Below are 17,814 nucleotides of genomic sequence, written 5' to 3' on the forward strand. Positions count from 1 at the left end.
ACCATCTCTGTGCTGAGTTCCCGGGTCTGTACGCCCGCTGTGCCCATTATGAGGGGTTCCCACCATCCCTGTGCTGAGGTCCCAGGTCTGTATGCCTGCTGTGCCCATTATGAGGGGTTCCCACCATCCCTGTGCCGAGTTCCCAGGTCTGTACGCCCCCTGTGCCCATTATGAGGGGTTCCCATCATCTCTGTGCTGAGTTCCGGGGTCTGTACACCCGCTGTGCCCATTATGAGGGGTTCCCACCATCCCTGTGCCGAGTTCCCGGGTCTGTACGCCCCCTGTGCCCATTATAAGGGGTTCCCACCATTCCTGTGCTGAGTTCCTGGGTCTGTACACCCACTGTGCCCATTATGAGGGGTTCCCACCATCCCTGTGCTGAGTTCCCTGGTCTGTACACCCACTGTGCCCATTATGAGGGGTTCCCACCATCCCTGTGCCGAGTTCCCGGGTCTGTACGCCCCTGTGCCCATTATAAGGGGTTCCCACCATCCCTGTGCTGAGTTCCTGGGTCTGTACACCCACTGTGCCCATTATGAGGGGTTCCCACCATCCCTGTGCTGAGTTCCCTGGTCTGTACACCCACTGTGCCCATTATGAGGGGTTCCCACCATCCCTGTGCTGAGTTCACAGGTCTGTACACCCACTGTGCCCATTATGAGGGGTTCCCACCATCCCTGTGCTGAGTTCCCGGGTCTGTACACCCACTGTGCCCATTATGAGGGGATCCCACCATCCCTGTGCCGAGTTCCCGGGTCTGTGCACCTGCTGTGCCCATTATGAGGGGTTCCCACCATCCCTGTGCTGAGTTCACAGGTCTGTACACCCACTGTGCCCATTATGAGGGGTTCCCACCATCCCTGTGCTGAGTTCCCGGGTCTGTACACCCACTGTGCCCATTATGAGGGGATCCCACCATCCCTGTGCTGAGTTCCCTGGTCTGTACACCCACTGTGCCCATTATGAGGGGTTCCCACCATCCCTGTGCTGAGTTCACAGGTCTGTACACCCACTGTGCCCATTATGAGGGGTTCCCACCATCCCTGTGCTGAGTTCCCGGGTCTGTACACCCACTGTGCCCATTATGAGGGGATCCCACCATCCCTGTGCCGAGTTCCCGGGTCTGTGCACCTGCTGTGCCCATTATGAGGGGTTCCCACCATCCCTGTGCTGAGTTCCCTGGTCTGTACATCCACTGTGCCCATTATGAGGGGTTCCCACCATCCCTGTGCTGAGTTCACAGGTCTGTACACCCACTGTGCCCATTATGAGGGGTTCCCACCATCCCTGTGCTGAGTTCCCTGGTCTGTACATCCACTGTGCCCATTATGAGGGGTTCCCACCATCCCTGTGCTGAGTTCACAGGTCTGTACACCCACTGTGCCCATTATGAGGGGTTCCCACCATCCCTGTGCTGAGTTCCCGGGTCTGTACACCCACTGTGCCCATTATGAGGGGTTCCCACCATCCCTGTGCCGAGTTCCCGGGTCTGTGCACCTGCTGTGCCCATTATGAGGGGTTCCCACCATCCCTGTGCTGAGTTCCCGGGTCTGTACACACGCTAATATGTATACATTCAAATTATATGAAGAACTTTCAGAAGTGCTGAGTACCTATGAACCGTGTGCAAACAAATGTGTGCGTATATAATTATGTATATAATCCGATGGCGCCACCATTGATTTTGAAATTCGACCAGCCAAGCCTTTGACTTCACCTCAGGTCTCTACAGAAAAGAATGTTCGTGGCCAAAAATGTCTTTTTCTTCCCAGGTCACGGCTCATTTCTTTTCCGATTCCATTTCTCACACGAATCTCCCATCACTGATTGGAAATTTGTTCGTTTGTCAAAAAAAATTCCAACATGGCCGCTCACTCAAATTTGATGGTGGCTAGAAAATCGTCCGTTGCTGCGACCCGCTAATGGTGCGAAATTATTCTTAGAAAAGATTTTCAAAAGAAAATTCTTTGAGAATTCGACCCGTGTGTGGCCGGCGTAAATCTTCTGACGAGTAATCCTGCCCAGGTGTCATCATTATCCTATTCTCGTATAAAGTCGCTCAGGCGCGGGTCGAATTCCCAAAGAATTTCCTTTTTTTCGGGGGGAATTTCGCCCCATTAGTGGCCGCAGCAACGGTGCTGATTTTACGGCTTGAACAACGATGAAGAATTTGATAAATCTGTCCTGCGATCCGCTAAACCTTGACCTGTGTGTTTTGTTACTCAGCACCATAGACAGGTGAGAAGACTTCTGGGAAAAAAAAAATCTTCATAGCCAAGGTAGCCAAGATTGTCTGATTCCCAGAAACCTGCACGAGCCACTGTGCTGTGTCCTCTATGGACTAGTGATGGCGCAACGCCATCACATGGTCAGTTTGTGTCATGGCCTGGTGCTGGCATCTGGGATTTGCCATTGTTGGCTATAGGCTGTTATAAGGTAAGTGCACCGGAACCACAATTCTACAGCTAGGGTCGCACCCAGGGGCGGACTGACAACTCAAGGGGCCCCCGTGTCCTTGCCCACACTCACAAAAACCCCTATAAAAAAGGTACCAGGGGCATTTGATGGGACCCCCTACTGACCCCAGGCCCTCGGGCAGTCCGAGTGCCGATACTTTTGGTCGAGTGCTCGCTGATACCAAGTACTGATACCTTTGCGGTGCGACAAAATGAATGGGTTCAAATCGCACTGGAAAGAATTGCATGCGGTTTGAAAAGAATGCGGTGCGATTCCTGTCCGAATGGCATGCGGTTTGAGCCTTGGCTTGGCATAGTGACTTTGAGCCCGAGTTTACACAAGAGCGATGCGGGAATGAGGAGGGGGTCCAGTGGATGGCTGGAGCCACTGAAGAGAGAGAGCTACTGGGGGGGAGAGAGCCATGGAAGAGGCAGGAGGAGCCCAAGCCACAGCCACTGATGTCCACGGTGGGATTGGGAGCTGGAGCTGGTGGAACCTGAGTTCACAGAAGAGCGATGCGGGAATGGGGAGGGGGTCCAGTGGATTGCTGGAACTGCTGGGTGTAGAGAGCTGCTGGGGGGTGAGAGCCATTGGAGAGGCAGGAGGAGCCCAAGCCACAGATACTGGCGTCCACAGTGGGATCTGAAGCCGGAGCTGGTGGAACCCGTCATGCAGAAAGGTCTCCCGCACCGCTCTTGTGTGAACCCAGACTTGTCATAGCAACTTTGAGCCTCAGTTCACACAAGAGTGGTGCAGGAATGAGGAGGGGGTCCAGTGGATGGCTGGAGCTGGTGGGGGGGGGGGGGAGAGAGCCATGGAAGAGGCAGGAGGAGCCCAAGCCGCAGCCACTGATGTCCACAATGGGATTGGGAGCCGGAGCTGGTGGAACCTGAGTTCACAGAAGAGCGATGCGGGAATAGGGAGGGGGTCCAGTGGATGGCTGGAGCCACTGGGGGGGAGAGAGCTGCTGGGGGGGGAGAGAGCCATGGAAGAGGCAGGAGGAGCCCAGGCCGCAGCCACTGATGTCCACAGTGGGATCGGGAGCCGGAACTGGTGGAACCCATCATGCATGGAGGTTTCCTGCACTGCTCTTGTGTGAACCCAGACTTGTCATAGTGACTTTGTGCCCGAGTTCACACAAGAGCGATGCGGGAATAGGGAGGGGGTCCAGTGGATGCCTGGAGCCGCTGGGAGGGAGAGAGCCATGGAAGAAGCAGGAGGAGCCCAAGCCACAGCCACTGATGTCCACAGTGGGATCGGGAAATTTCCTGCACCGCTTTTGTGTGAAGTCGGGTTCAAAGTCGCTATGACAAGTCTGAGTTCACTTACGAGCGGTGCGGGAAAACTTCTTGCATGACGAGTTCCACCAGCTCCGGCTTCAGATCCCACTGTGGACATCAGTAGCTGCGACTTGGGCTCCTTCTGCCTCTCCAATGGCTCTCTCTCCCCCCCAGTTGCTCTCTACCCCCATCAGTTCCAGGCATCCACTGGACCCCCTTCTCATTCCCGCACCACTCTTGTGTGAACTCGGGTTTAAAGTCACTATGACAAGCCAAGGCTCACACGACTTGTGCGGGAAACCGCATGCCATTCGGACAGGAATTGCACTGCATTCCTGTTCAAACCGCATGCAATTCTTTACAGTGCGATTTGAACCCATTCACCCAAAGTTGCTATGACAAGTCTGGTTTCACACAAGAGCCATGTGGGAAACCTTCCTTCATGACAAGTTCCACCAGCTCCGACTTCAAATCCCACTTTGGACGTCAGTAGCTGCGACTTGGGCTCCTCCCGCCTCTCCAATGGCTCTCCCCCCCAGTTACTCTCTACCCCCAGCAGTTCCAGCCATCCACTGGACCCCCTTCCCATTCCCGCATTGCTCTTGTGTGAACTCGGGCTCAAAGTTGCTAGAACAAGTCTGGGTTCACACAAGAGGGGAAACCTCCCGGCATGACGAGTTCCACCAGCTCCGGCTTCAGATCCCACTGCAATGCCGTTTCCAGTTCTATCTCCCAGTTCCTTAATGGATTCCCTATGAGAATAGATGAAGAAGACATTCAACATGGAGTTGTATGAGGAATTCCAAGTTACAGAACACCTGGACTTGGGGTGGTGGAAGATGTCTCTATCAGGGTTATGGAGCAAAGCAAAGACCCTGCCACACTCCAGCCTAATTTATGCTGGGGGGCATATGTGGAGAGTGGATTTGAGCTGGCAGGGAGGGGGGCAAAGATTGAGGTTAAGCATGCAGATAGTGCTTGCTTTTTTGCTGACACATAATGCTCATACATCTTGGGGGGGGGGGGGGCACAGTTTGGCATGTTCACCCTGGGCTGTAGGTGACTTTGTACTGGCACTGGATCCATCACAGTCCTCCTTAGAGCACTGGCATCCAACATCATTGGGAGAACTGGGATCCACCTTGATCTTTTTCAAAGCACTGGAATCCACCAAGATCTTCTTTGGAGCACTTTTATCCACAGTAATCCAATTCAGAGTGCTTGGACCAACCATGAACCTCTTTGGATCTCTGCAACTCAATCCTTGTCAAAGCACTGAGATCCACCACAATCCACTTTGAAGCACAAAAACCAAGCAATTCTGTTTGGAACCCACTGTGGAACCCAATGTGATTCTCTGTGGAGCACTGGAACCAACCATGATCCTCTTCAAAGCACCAATTCAGCACAATCCTCAGAGCATTGGGACCCGTGCTGATGCTGTTTGGAGTATAGGTACTCAATGTGATCCTCGAGAACATCGGGGCCCAACCATGATCCTCTTTGAAGCAACGGAATCCTCCAAAATCATTTTTGGAGCACAAGGATCCACCACAATCTTCATTGGTGCACTGGAACCCATTATGGTCCTCATCGAAGTCCTGGGACCCAACACTATCCTACTCTTTGCATTGGAACCCGCCACAATCATCTTTGGAGCACTGGAACCTATTATGGTCCTTATCGAAGCCCTGGGACCCAACACTATCCTACTCTTTGAATTGGAACCTACCACAATCATCTTTGGAGCACTGGGATCCACCACAATCTTTGTCTGAGCGCAAGGATCACCACAATCCTCATCGGAACCCTGGGAACCAATGCAATCCTCTCCACTACATTGTATTTTACTTTGCATAGAAGATGGAAGAGTCAAACAAGGGCTTTCCAGTGCCAGAAGCACCTAGTATTGCTTCCTAGGAACTCATAATCCTCCTGAATGTGGCCACCAAGACTCAAAATCTGAGGGCACATTCCAGACAAAATTTAAAATCAAAGTAGAACTGCAGTCAGAACTTTTCCAGTTGTCCAGGAAGGGCTAGATCTTCTGTCAGGTTTTTATTTCTCCATGTGTCTTCTTAATGATTTCCCCTCGCTGTCTCAGAAACGAACATGGTGAGGGAAATTCCCTCTTGAGATTGTTGTCACCAAAACATTGGAAGATTTATCCTGTCTTCTTGATGACATCTGTAATAGTTTGGATTCTCCAGCAGTTTGTTTGCTGGGAACAATGGTCACCAAGACGGGAAATGTCCCCACTATGGATGTGCAGAGAAACAAAAACCTGAAAAAGTTTCTAACCCTTCTTGTTCTATTTATTATTTATTTCAGGTACTTATATAGCGCCGTCAATTTACGCAGCGCCTTTCATATATTGTACATTCACATCAGGCCCCGCCCCCGAGGGGCGTACAATCTAAGGTCCCTAACTCACATTCATACATACACATACTAGGACCAATTTAGACAGGATCCAGTTAACCTCCCAGCATGTCTTTGGAGTAAACCGGAGTACCTGGAGGAAACCCAAGCAGGCACAGGGAGAACATGCCAACTCCAGGCAGGTGGTGCCGTGGTTGGGATTTGAACCAAGGACCCGAGTCCTGCCAGGGGGGAGTGCTAACCATTTAGCCACTGTGCTACCTCTAAAGTTCTAATTAGGGCCGGCATTGGGATTTTCGTCTATATAGGTGAAGGTTCATTTTGGTACCCCCCTGTCCTCCAGCTACCCCAACTGGTCCTGCTGTAAACCCCCCCCCCCCCGTCCTTCAGCCACCCCATGCCGGTACTGCTAGCCCACCTGTCTACCAGCCACTCCATGCTGGTACTGCTAGCCCACCCCTCCTCATATACCCCCTGCTTCATGCCACCCCACACTGGTACTACTGTACCCCCCCCGCCTGGCCTCCAGCCATACCTTGCTGGTACAGCTGTACTTCCCCACCCCCTCATCCTCCAGCCACCCCATGCTGGTACTGATGTCCCCCCCCCCCCGTCTTCCAGCCACCCCACACTGTTACTGCTGCACCTCCCCACCCCACCCCAACCCCCCCATCCTGCAGCCACTCCACACTGGTACTGATATACCACCCCATCCTCCAGCCACCCCATGCTGGTACTGCTGTACTTCCCCATCCTCCAGCCATCTCATACTGGTACTCCCAAGCCCACCACCCAACCACCATTCTACTGCCACCCCACGCTAATACTGATAGCCCACCCCCCACCCTCCAGCCACCATGTGCTGGTACTGCTAACCACCCCCCATTCCCCAAGGGGCTGAGGGTTTGGATTTTGCTGCCCCCCTAAACTGGCGCCCTAAAGTAGCTGCCATTATGCTGGCTCCGGCCCTGGTTCCGATTCAAGACTAAATATGGAGAGAGTACCGTCAACCTGCTGAATACTTTGTTTTTTCATGCAGGAGTCGATGTGGTTCACTGGTCCGCTAGACTCCCATTTGTTGGTGATCTGGCAATCCTGGAACTCCTCTGCTGGTGTTGCTGGAACACCCTCCTACACAGTTGCAGGGTTTACAGGAAAGCACTAGAAGCCCCATTGATTGCTTTCATGGTTGACTGGAATCCCTCTTTAGTTGGTCCTTTAAGGCCAGACAAATTCATCATCTGTCTCCTCATTCCCCAACTACATTGACCAATTAAAAGAAGGAAAGGGCCCTCTTCATTGACATCATTGGCTTATTATAGACCAGCAACCACTCCCCTGCTGGGAATGACCCCGCTGGTCTACTATAGGCGGTAGTCTACATTGCCTTTCCTTATGCTATGATTTGTGTTCTCTGTGTTTGGCTAAACTTTTCCTGTTCATGTTTCCAGACTTGGGACAATCGATATTTTATACAACCGCTTGCCTGTTACCGTTTCTGAGTGACGATATACTGAGCACCTTGCCGTACACCATGATCTCCACATTGGCCACATTCCCTCCCTTCCTGCACAAGGACATCACCGAGTATCTCAGTACGTCCTTCCTGCCCATGGCCATCTGTAAGTCGCCTCGTTTTATCTCTCCTCTCTATTGTCTCTACAAAGCCTCTTTTTCTTGTATTTTGATCATTTTGTATAAAGGATAACTCCACTTTTCTAGAAAAACAATATAGCAGCAACAACAAAATAACATACAGTGAGGGAAATGTGTATTTGCTCCCCTGCTGATGGTGAATGTTCGCCCCTCACACAGAAACGATCGGTCTAACAATGGAATGTTCGCCCCTCACACAGAAATGATCGGTCTAAAAATCGAATGTTCGGTGTAACACTGAGAGACAGAATACAACAACAAATTCAGCAGAAATGCGTCTAACAAATGATGACGGATCTGCATGTTCATGAGGGAAAGAAGGATTTGATCCCCTATCATTCAGCAGGATTTCTGGCTACCAGGTGTCTTTCATACAGGTAACAAGCTGAGATTAGAAGCAGTCTCTTAAAGGGAGTGCTGCTAATCTCATTGTGTTACCTGTATAAAAGACACCTGTCCACAGGAGCCATCAAACCATCAGATTCCAAACTCTCCACCATGGCAAAGAGCAAAGAGCTGTCCAAGGATGTCAGGGACAAGATGGTAGACCTACACAAGGCTGGACTGGGCTACCAAACTATGGCCAAGCAGCTTGGTGAGAAGGTGACAACGGTTGGTGCAATCATTCACAAATGGAAGAAACACAAAACAAGTGTCAGTCTCCCTAGGTCTGGTGCACCATGCAAGATCTCACCTCATGGAGCGTCCTGCAGTGCCCGCAAGGTCCCTCTGCTCAAGAAAGCCCATGTCCAGGCCTGTCTGAAGTCTGCCACTGAACATCTGAATGATGCAGAGGAGGACTGGTGGGAAGTGTTGTGGTCAGAGGAGACCAAAATCCAGCTCTTTGGCATCAACGCAACTCGCCGTGTTTGGAGGAGGAGGAATGCTGCCTATGACCCCAAGATCACCATCCCAACTGTGAAACATGGTGGTGGAAACATTCTGCTTTGGGGGTGTTTTTCTGTTAAGGGGACAGGACAACTGCACCGCATCAAAGGGACGATGGACGGGGCAATGTACCCTCAAATCTTGGGTAAGAACCTTCTTCCCTCAGCCAGGGCATTGAAAATGGGTGGTGGATGGGTGTTCCAGCATGACAATGACCCAAAACACACGGCCAAGGCAACAAAGGAGCGGCTCAAGAAGAAGCACATTAAGGTCCTGGAGTGGCCTAGCCAGTCTCCAGACCTTCATCCGATTGGAAATCTGTGGAGGAAGCTGAAAGTTCGAGTTGCCAAACGTCAGCCACCAAACCTTAATGACTTGGAGAGGATCTGCCAAGAGGAGTGGGCCAAAATCCTTCCTGAGATGTGTGCGAACCTGGGGGCCAACTCCCGGAAACGCCTGACCTCTGTGATTGCCAGCAAGGGATTGGCCACCAAGTACTAAGTCATGTTTTGTGAAGGGGATCCAATCCTTCTTTCCCTCATGAACATGCAGATCCGTCATCATTTGTTAGACGCATTTCTGCTGAATTTGTTGTTGTATTCTGTCTCTCAGTGTTACACCGAACATTCCATTGTTAGACCGATCGTTTCTGTGTGAGGGGCGAACATTCCATTGTTAGACCGATCGTTTCTGTGTGAGGGGCGAACATTCCATTGTTAGACCGATCATTTCTGTGTGAGGGGCGAACATTTAACATCAGCCGGGGAGCAAATACACATTTCCTTCACTGTAACTATAATGAATTGCTACACAAGTCATGTTGTGATTGAATGTTATTAAAAACGACCTTTCCTTTCCAATCTGCAGCCGCTGTAATTGAATGTAAAATGCAATATGGCTGCCTGGAGCTGTTATGTATACCGATGTATACAGAACGCCCCCCAGAAATGTCATTTCCTGCTTGTGTGGCTCACGGCAAAACATCCGGCATCAAACCAAACGCTTGTAAAACATTTGTATGGTCACAAGTGGCACTAAAACAAATGCTAATGATATAAACCAACACCCACTCAATACAACCGGCATTCTAATGCCCCCCCTGGATATAAAGAACCTGCGATGTATTGGGACTGGAGGCATCCACATGTTGATGCCAGAAAGCTGCATAGCACCTCCTATACTACATCACTGGTGTCATGTAAATAATAATGATGGTGGTGGTGGTGATGATTATAATGGTGCTGATCGTGATGATGACAGTGGTGGTGGTGGTAAAGATAGTAGAGATGATTATGATGATGGTGGTGATGGTGATAATGGTGGTGGTGGAAATGATTGTGATGGTGGAGGTGGTTATTATAATAATGAAAGTGATGGAGTTGGTGAAGATGATAATGATGGTGGAGGTGGCAATAATGATGATAATCATGTTGGTAAAAGTGGTGATGGTAATGATGATTATAATGGCGGTGGTGGTAAAGGTAGTAGTGATGATTATGATGATGGTGGTGGTAATGATGATGATGATTATAATGGTGGTGATCGTAATGATGACAATGGTGGTGGTGGTAAAGATAGTAGTGATGATGGTGGTGGTAATGGTATCAATGATTATGATGGTGATGGTGGTAGTAATGGTAATAATGATGGTGGTGGTGGAAATGGTTGTGATGATGATGATGATGGTTGTGGAGGTGGTGATGATAATAATGACAGTGATGGAGTTGGTGATGATGATAATGATGGTGGTGGAAGTGGCAATGATGATGATAATGATGATGGCATTGGTTGTGATGATGATAATGGTGGTGATGGTGATGAAAAACAAGATGGTGATGATGATTGTGGAGGTGGTGATGATGACAATTGTGGTGGCAATAATGATAATGGAGGATGTGGTGATGTTGATAATGGTAGTGATGGTGATGAATAACAAGATGGTGATGATGGTGGTGAAGATGATAATGGTGGTGAAGGTGGCGATGATGATGATAATGGTGGTGGTGGAGGGTGCGATTATAATGATGGTGGAGATGGAGGTAGTGATGATGATAATTGTGGTAGCGATGATGATAATGGTGATGGTGAAGGCGGTGATGATGATTTGATGGTGGAGGTGGCGATGATGATGATAGTGGTGGTGGTGGAGGGTGCGATGATGATGATGATGGTGGAGATGGAGGTAGTGATGATGATAATTGTGGTAGTGATGATGACAATGGTGGTGGTGGAGAGTGCGATGATGATGATGGTGGAGATGGAGGTGGGGATGATGGTAGTGGTGGTAGCACTGTTGATAATGGTGGTGATGAATAACAAGATGGTGATGATGATGGTGAAGACGATAATGGTGGGGGTGGAGGTGGCAATGATGATAATGGTGGTAGCGATGATGATAATGGTGGAGGTGGTGATGATGAAGATGGTGGTGGTCATAGTGATGATGATGGTAGTGGAGGTTGTGATGGTGATGATGACAATGGTGGTGGTGATGGTGGTAAAGATAGTAAGGATGACAATGGTGATAATAATAATGATGATGGAGTGGTGATGATGGTGATGAAGGTGGTGGTGGTGATGATGATAGTAATAGCGGAGGTGGTGGTAAGGCTGCTGATGGTGGTGGTAGTGTTGGTGTTGATGATGGTGGAGATGGTGGTGTTAATGATGGTAATGAAGGTGGTGATGATGATGATAGTAATATCGGAGGTGGTGGTGATAAGGCTGCTGATGGTGGTGGTGATAAGGCTGCTGATGGTGGTGGTGGTAGTGTTGGTGGTGATGATGGTGGAGATGGTGGTGTTAATGATGGTGGAGATGGTGGTGATGATGACGATGCAGAATTTGTCTCTGACCCAATTGGTTCTGTTTCCATAGGCTCCAGAGGAAGAGAAGGGAATGTTCCACAACATGTTAACCTCTCCGCCTCATCAATGCTTATGATTGCAATGCAGTACACCTCCAACCCAGGTTTGTATGTTGGTAGAGATATTGGTAAGCCATGCTTGGTTTGGGGCATTTTCTATACATTTACATATTTTTTAAAGTACAAATAAAGGCAAAACGTTTTTTATTAGTGTTGGATGGAGTGGAGGGGATTAGACCCCCTGCCCGTTGTTATTGCTGTCTGTGGCCCCGTTAGGGAGATGCACCCTCCTTATTTGTCCTGTTTACCGATATCATTCTAAGTAAAAGTAAAAGAAAATCCCAAATTTTGGGTTGTCCCCAGAAAAGTAATAGAGGGGAAATCTTTGGTGCTGGTGACTTGGAAGTCCCCAATGAATTCCCTTAATTTGCAGAGATTTTCTCACTTCCTGTTGTGGCTATGGGACGGGAGGTGAAGGGAAATCTCCCCAATGGGACACAGATGGCAAAAAAGGGGTTATAACCTTCCCTTACTGTACCAAAAATTAAAAAAAAATTAAAAAATTTACCTAGAGGGTCCATCCAGTCCAACTTCTGTGTGTTTTGTATTCACTAACAATTCCCATAGCCCTGTACAGGGCTTTTTTTTCTCAAAGAATAGGTGCAGGAACCCTCCCCTTTATGAGTCACTTCTTGGCTCTGCCCCCCTTACCCACCTCCGAGCATCATCCATTGGTCCCCCCCCACCCACCTTCCAGTGCCGCTCCTTTTAGAGAATACAGTGTCAAGTATTTTGTGGTGCTGATTAATTTCCCTCAACAGTGGATCTCTTCCCTCCCTCACCAGTGGACCCCTTCCCTCCCTTACCAGTGGACCCCTTCCCTCCCTTACCAGTGGACCCCTTCCCTCCCTCAACAGTGGATCCCTTCCCTCCCTCAGCAGTGGACCCCTTCCCTCCCTCAGCAGTGGATCCCTTCCCTCCCTCCCTCCCTCAACAGTAGACCCCTTCCCTCCCTCAACAATGAACCCAATCCCTCCCTCAGCAGTGGACCCCTTCCCTCCCTCAACAGTGGACCCCTTCCCTCCCTCAACAGTGGACCCCTTCCCTCCCTCAACAGTGGACCCCTTCCCTCCCTCAGCAGTGGACCCCTTCCCTCCCTCAGCAGTGGACCCCTTCCCTCCCTCAACAGTGGACCCCTTCCCTCCCTCAGCAGTGGACCCCTTCCCTCCCTCAGCAGTGGACCCCTTCCCTCCCTCAACAGTGGACCCCTTCCCTCCCTCAACAGTGGACCCCTTCCCTCCCTCAACAGTGGACCCCTTCCCTCCCTCAACAGTGGATCCCTTCCCTCCCTCAACAGTGGATCCCTTCTCTCCCTCCCTCAACAGTGGATCCCTTCTCTCCCTCCCTCAACAGTAGACCCCTTCCCTCCCTCAGCAGTGGACTCCTTTCCTCCTCCAGCAGTGGACCCCTTCCCTCCCTCAACAGTGGACCCCTTCCCTCCCTCAACAGTGGACCCCTTCCCTCCCTCAACAGTGGACCCCTTCCAGCAATAATTGATCGCCCAGTAACAACACATCCCCCACCAGTAACAATAGATCCCCCAGCAGCCAGCATGAATAAACCCGCCAGCACATCCCAGCACGTTCCTGGCCCTGGCCCTATATTCTGCTTCCCGAGGAAGACATCTAAATGTTTTTTGAAGTTTTCGAGCTTAATGGGCTTTAATGTCCAGTGAACCTGAACTGAGACACATGGAGGATGTCAGTCGCCCCCCTTCTAGACAATGCTAGTTGCATGGCTGTCTCGGGCTGTAGAACTTGGAGCCCAAGACTTTTTAATACACTTGATGCCAGTGGAGCCATGGGGGAGGGGGTCATGAATCACACGGGTGCATTGCTGAGCATGCTGCACTTAGATATACGTATATCTGATGCCAGGTCCCCAGAGACAGCCAGGCACCCGGTATTTTCAGACGGCAATGGCGGCTCCTGTATCTCAGTTTAGGTTTTCTTTATATTATATTGAGATGTGAATGTTGTAGCAGTAATACTAGAAGTGGGATTGTAACAATGGTCATTATTGTCCTTTGTACATGGGGGGGGGGGGGGGGGGAAGAGAGTCGTAGTTCTGAACATTCTCCACTCATGTGTCCGGTGATTGTTGTCTTCCAGTCTATCACTGTCAGCTCCTGGAGTGTCTCATGAAGTACAAGCAGGAAGTGTGGAAAGTAAGTCCATGATATTGGGGGCGTGGCCTTCCTTCTATTCCTTTATTATGTTTAGAACTAAAAAAAAAAAGCGTGTTTCCTTTCCCACTCCAAAACCAAGCGTTTACCGGCACGTTCTGGGGACAATCAGTATTTTTTGCTAGACAATTCCTTGTAACCCCCAAACATCCTATACAATATGTATGCATGTATGTATATATATATATATATATATATAAATTATATATATAAATGTACTGTGTGTATGTGTGTGATATATATATATATATATATATATATATATATATATATATATACAGTCAGGTCCATAAATATTGGGACATGGACACAATTCTAACATTTTTGGCTCTATACACCACAATGGATTTGAAATGAAACAAACAAGATGTGCTTTAACTGCAGACTGTCAGCTTTAATTTGAGGGTATTTACATCCAAATCAGGTGAACGGTGTAGGAATTACAACAGTTTGCCTATGTGCCTCCCACTTGTTAAGGGACCAAAAGTAATGGGACAGAATAATAATCATAAATCAAACTTTCACTTTTTAATACTTGGTTGCAAATCCTTTGCAGTCAATGACAGCCTGAAGTGTGGAACGCATAGACATCACCAGACGCTGGGTGTCATCCCTGGTGATGCTCTGCCAGGCCTTTACTGCAACTGTCTTCAGTTCCTGCTTGTTCTTGGGGCATTTTCCCTTCAGTTTTGTCTTCAGCAAGTGAAATGCTCAATCGGATTCAGGTCAGGTGATTGGCCATTGCAGAACATTCCACTTCTTTGGTGTCTTTTGCAGTCTGCTTTGGGTCATTGTCCATCTGCACTGTGAAGCGTCCAATGAGTTGTGAAGCATTTGGCTGAATATGAGCCGATAATATTCCCGAAACACTTCACAATTCATCCGGCTGCTTCTGTCAGCAGTCACATCATCAATAAATACAAGAGAAGCAGTTCCATTGGCAGCCATACATGCCCACGCCATGACACTACCACCACCATGATCACTGATGAGGTGGTATGCGACGGATCATGAGCAGTTCCTTCTCCATCCTCTTCTCTTCCCATCACTCTGGTACAAGTTGATGTCGGTCTCATCTGTCCATAGGATGTTGTTCCAGAACTGTGAAGGCTTTTTTACATGTCGTTTGGCAAACTCTAATCTGGCCTTCCTGTGTTTGAGGCTCACCAATGGTTTCCATCTTGTGGTGAACCCTCTGTATTCACTCTGGTGAAGTCTTCTCTTGATTGGTGACTTTGACACACATACACCTACCTCCTGGACAGTGTTCTTGATCTGGCCAACTGTTGTGAAGGGTGTTTTCTTCACCAGGGAAAGAATTCTTCTCTCATCCACCACAGTTGTTTTCCGTGGTCTTCCGGGTCTTTTGGTGTTGCTGATCTCACCGGTGCGTTCCTTCTTTTTAAGAATGTTCCAAAAAGTTGTTTTGGCCGCCTTATGTTTTTGCTATCTCTCTGATGGGTTTGTTTTGTTTTTTCAGCCTAATGATGGCTTCACTGATAGTGACAGCTCTTCGGATCTCATCTTGAGAGCTGACAGCAACAGATTCCAGATGCAAATAGCACACTTGACATGAACTCTGGACCTTTTATCTGCTCATTGTAATTGGGATAATGAGGGAATAACACACACCTGGCCATGGAACAGCTGAGAAGCCAATTGTCCCATTACTTTTGGTCCCTTAACAAGTGGGAGGCACATATGCAAACTGTTGTAATTCCTACACCGTTCACCTGATTTGGATGTAAATACCCTCAAATTAAAGCTGACAGTCTGCAGTTAAAGCACATCTTGTTCTTTTCATTTCAAATCCATTGTGGTGTATAGAGCCAAAAATGTTAGAATTGTGTTGATGTCCCAATATTTATGGACCTGACTGTATATATATATATATATATATATATATATATATATTATATATATATATAGTATATACACATACATACAGTGCAGGAAATGCGTATTTGCTCCCCTGCTGATGCTGAATGTTCACCCTCACACAGAAACGATCGGTCTAACAATGGAATGTTCGCCCCTCACACAGAAATGATCGGTCTAACAATGGAATGTTCGCCCCTCACACAGAAATGATCGGTCTAACAATGGAATGTTCGCCCCTCACACAGAAATGATCGGTCTAACAATGGAATGTTCGCCCCTCACACAGAAATGATCGGTCTAACAATGGAATGTTCGGTGTAACACTGAGAGACAGAATACAACAACAAATTCAGCAGAAATGCGTCTAACAAATGATGACGGATCTGCATGTTCATGAGGGAAAGAAGGATTGGATCCCCTTCACAAAACATGACTTAGTACTTGGTGGCCAATCCCTTGTTGGCCATCACAGAGGTCAGGCGTTTCCTGGAGTTGGCCCCCAGGTTCGCACACATCTCAGGAGGGATATTGGCCCACTCCTCTTGGCAGATCCTCTCAAAGTCATTAAGGTTCGGTGGCTGACGTTTGGCAACTCGAACTTTCAGCTCCCTCCACAGATTTTCAATCGGATGAAGGTGTGGAGACTGGCTAGGCCACTCCAGGACCTTAATGTGCTTCTTCTTGAGCCGCTCCTTTGTTGCCTTGGCCGTGTGTTTTGGGTCATTGTCATGCTGGAACACCCATCCACCACCCATTTTCAATGCCCTGGCTGAGGGAAGAAGGTTCTCACCCAAGATTTGAGGGTACATTGCCCCGTCCATTGTCCCTTTGATGCGGTGCAGTTGTCCTGTCCCCTTAGCAGATAAACACCCCCAAAGCAGAATGTTTCCTCTACCATGTTTCACAGTTGGGTTGGTGTTCTTGGGGTCATAGGCAGCATTCCTCTTCCTCCAAACACGGCGAGTTGAGTTGATGCCAAAGAGCTGGATTTTGGTCTCCTCTGACCACAACACTTCCCACCAGTCCTCCTCTGCATCATTCAGATGTTCAGTGGCAGACTTCAGACGGGCCTGGACATGGGCTTTCTTGAGCAGAGGGACCTTGCGGGCACTGCAGGATTTCAGTCCTTGTCGGCGTAGTGTGTTACCAATTGTTTTCTTGGTGACTGTGGTCCCAGCTGCCTGGAGATCATTGACAAGATCCTCACGTGTAGTTCTGGGATGATTCCTCGCTGTTCTCATGATCATTGACACTCCACGAGGTGAGATCTTGCATGGTGCACCAGACCTAGGGAGACTGACACTTGTTTTGTGTTTCTTCCATTTGTGAATGGATTGCACCAACTGTTGTCACCTTCTCACCAAGCTGCTTGGCCATTGTTTGGTAGCCCAGTCCAGCCTTGTGTAGGTCTACCATCTTGTCCCTGACATCCTTGGACAGCTCTTTGGTCTTTGCCATGGTGGAGAGTTTGGAATCTGATGGTTTGATGGCTCCTGTGGACAGATGTCTTTTATACAGGTAACACAATGAGATTAGCAGCACTCCCTTTAAGAGACTGCTTCTAATCTCAGCTTGTTACCTGTATGAGAGACACCTGGGAGCCAGAAATCCTGCTGAATGATAGGGGATCAAATCCTTCTTTCCCTCATGAACATGCAGATCAGTCATTTGTTAGACGCATTTCTGCTGAATTTGTTGTTGTATTCTGTCTCTCAGTGTTACACCGAACATTCCATTGTTAGACCGATCGTTTCTGTGTGAGGGGCGAACATTCCATTGTTAGACCGATCATTTCTGTGTGAGGGGTGAACATTCATTGTTAGACCGATCATTTCTGTGTGAGGGGCGAACATTCCATTGTTAGACCGATCGTTTCTGTGTGAGGGGCGAACATTCCATTGTTAGACCGATCATTTCTGTGTGAGGGGCGAACATTCACCATCAGGGGAGCGAATACACATTTCCTTCACTGTATATGTCACAGCTGGCATGACCCCTGCTCTAATGTACCATAAATATTTCTGGCAGGATCTGTTGTACGTCATCGCCTATGGACCCTCCCAGGTCAAGCCGCCAGCCGTGCAGATGCTGTTTCATTATTGGCCGAACCTGAAACCCCCGGGGGCGATCAGCGAATACCGCGGGCTGCAGTACACGGG

The 17,814-nt window shown here is 48.9% G+C and overlaps 1 protein-coding gene across 1 annotated transcript in view; it reads left to right on the forward strand.

The window, feature by feature from the left end:
• LOC149429150 (protein unc-79 homolog) overlaps nt 1–17,814 on the forward strand; it is a gene marked incomplete at its 3' end in the record, with an annotated part of 68,836 nt that overhangs the window by 47,039 nt on the left and 3,983 nt on the right. The window contains exons 4-7 of the mRNA XM_089666674.1: nt 7,571–7,741; nt 11,541–11,633; nt 13,701–13,756; nt 17,684–17,813. Coding sequence (XP_089522800.1) covers nt 7,571–7,741; nt 11,541–11,633; nt 13,701–13,756; nt 17,684–17,813 — 450 coding nt within the window. The remainder of the gene's footprint in view (nt 1–7,570; nt 7,742–11,540; nt 11,634–13,700; nt 13,757–17,683; nt 17,814) is intronic.

Source organism: Staurois parvus, unplaced genomic scaffold, assembly GCF_062004578.1.
Source record: "Staurois parvus isolate SC_StPar_1 unplaced genomic scaffold, SC_StPar_1.0 ptg002772l, whole genome shotgun sequence".
NCBI lineage: Eukaryota > Metazoa > Chordata > Amphibia > Anura > Ranidae > Staurois > Staurois parvus.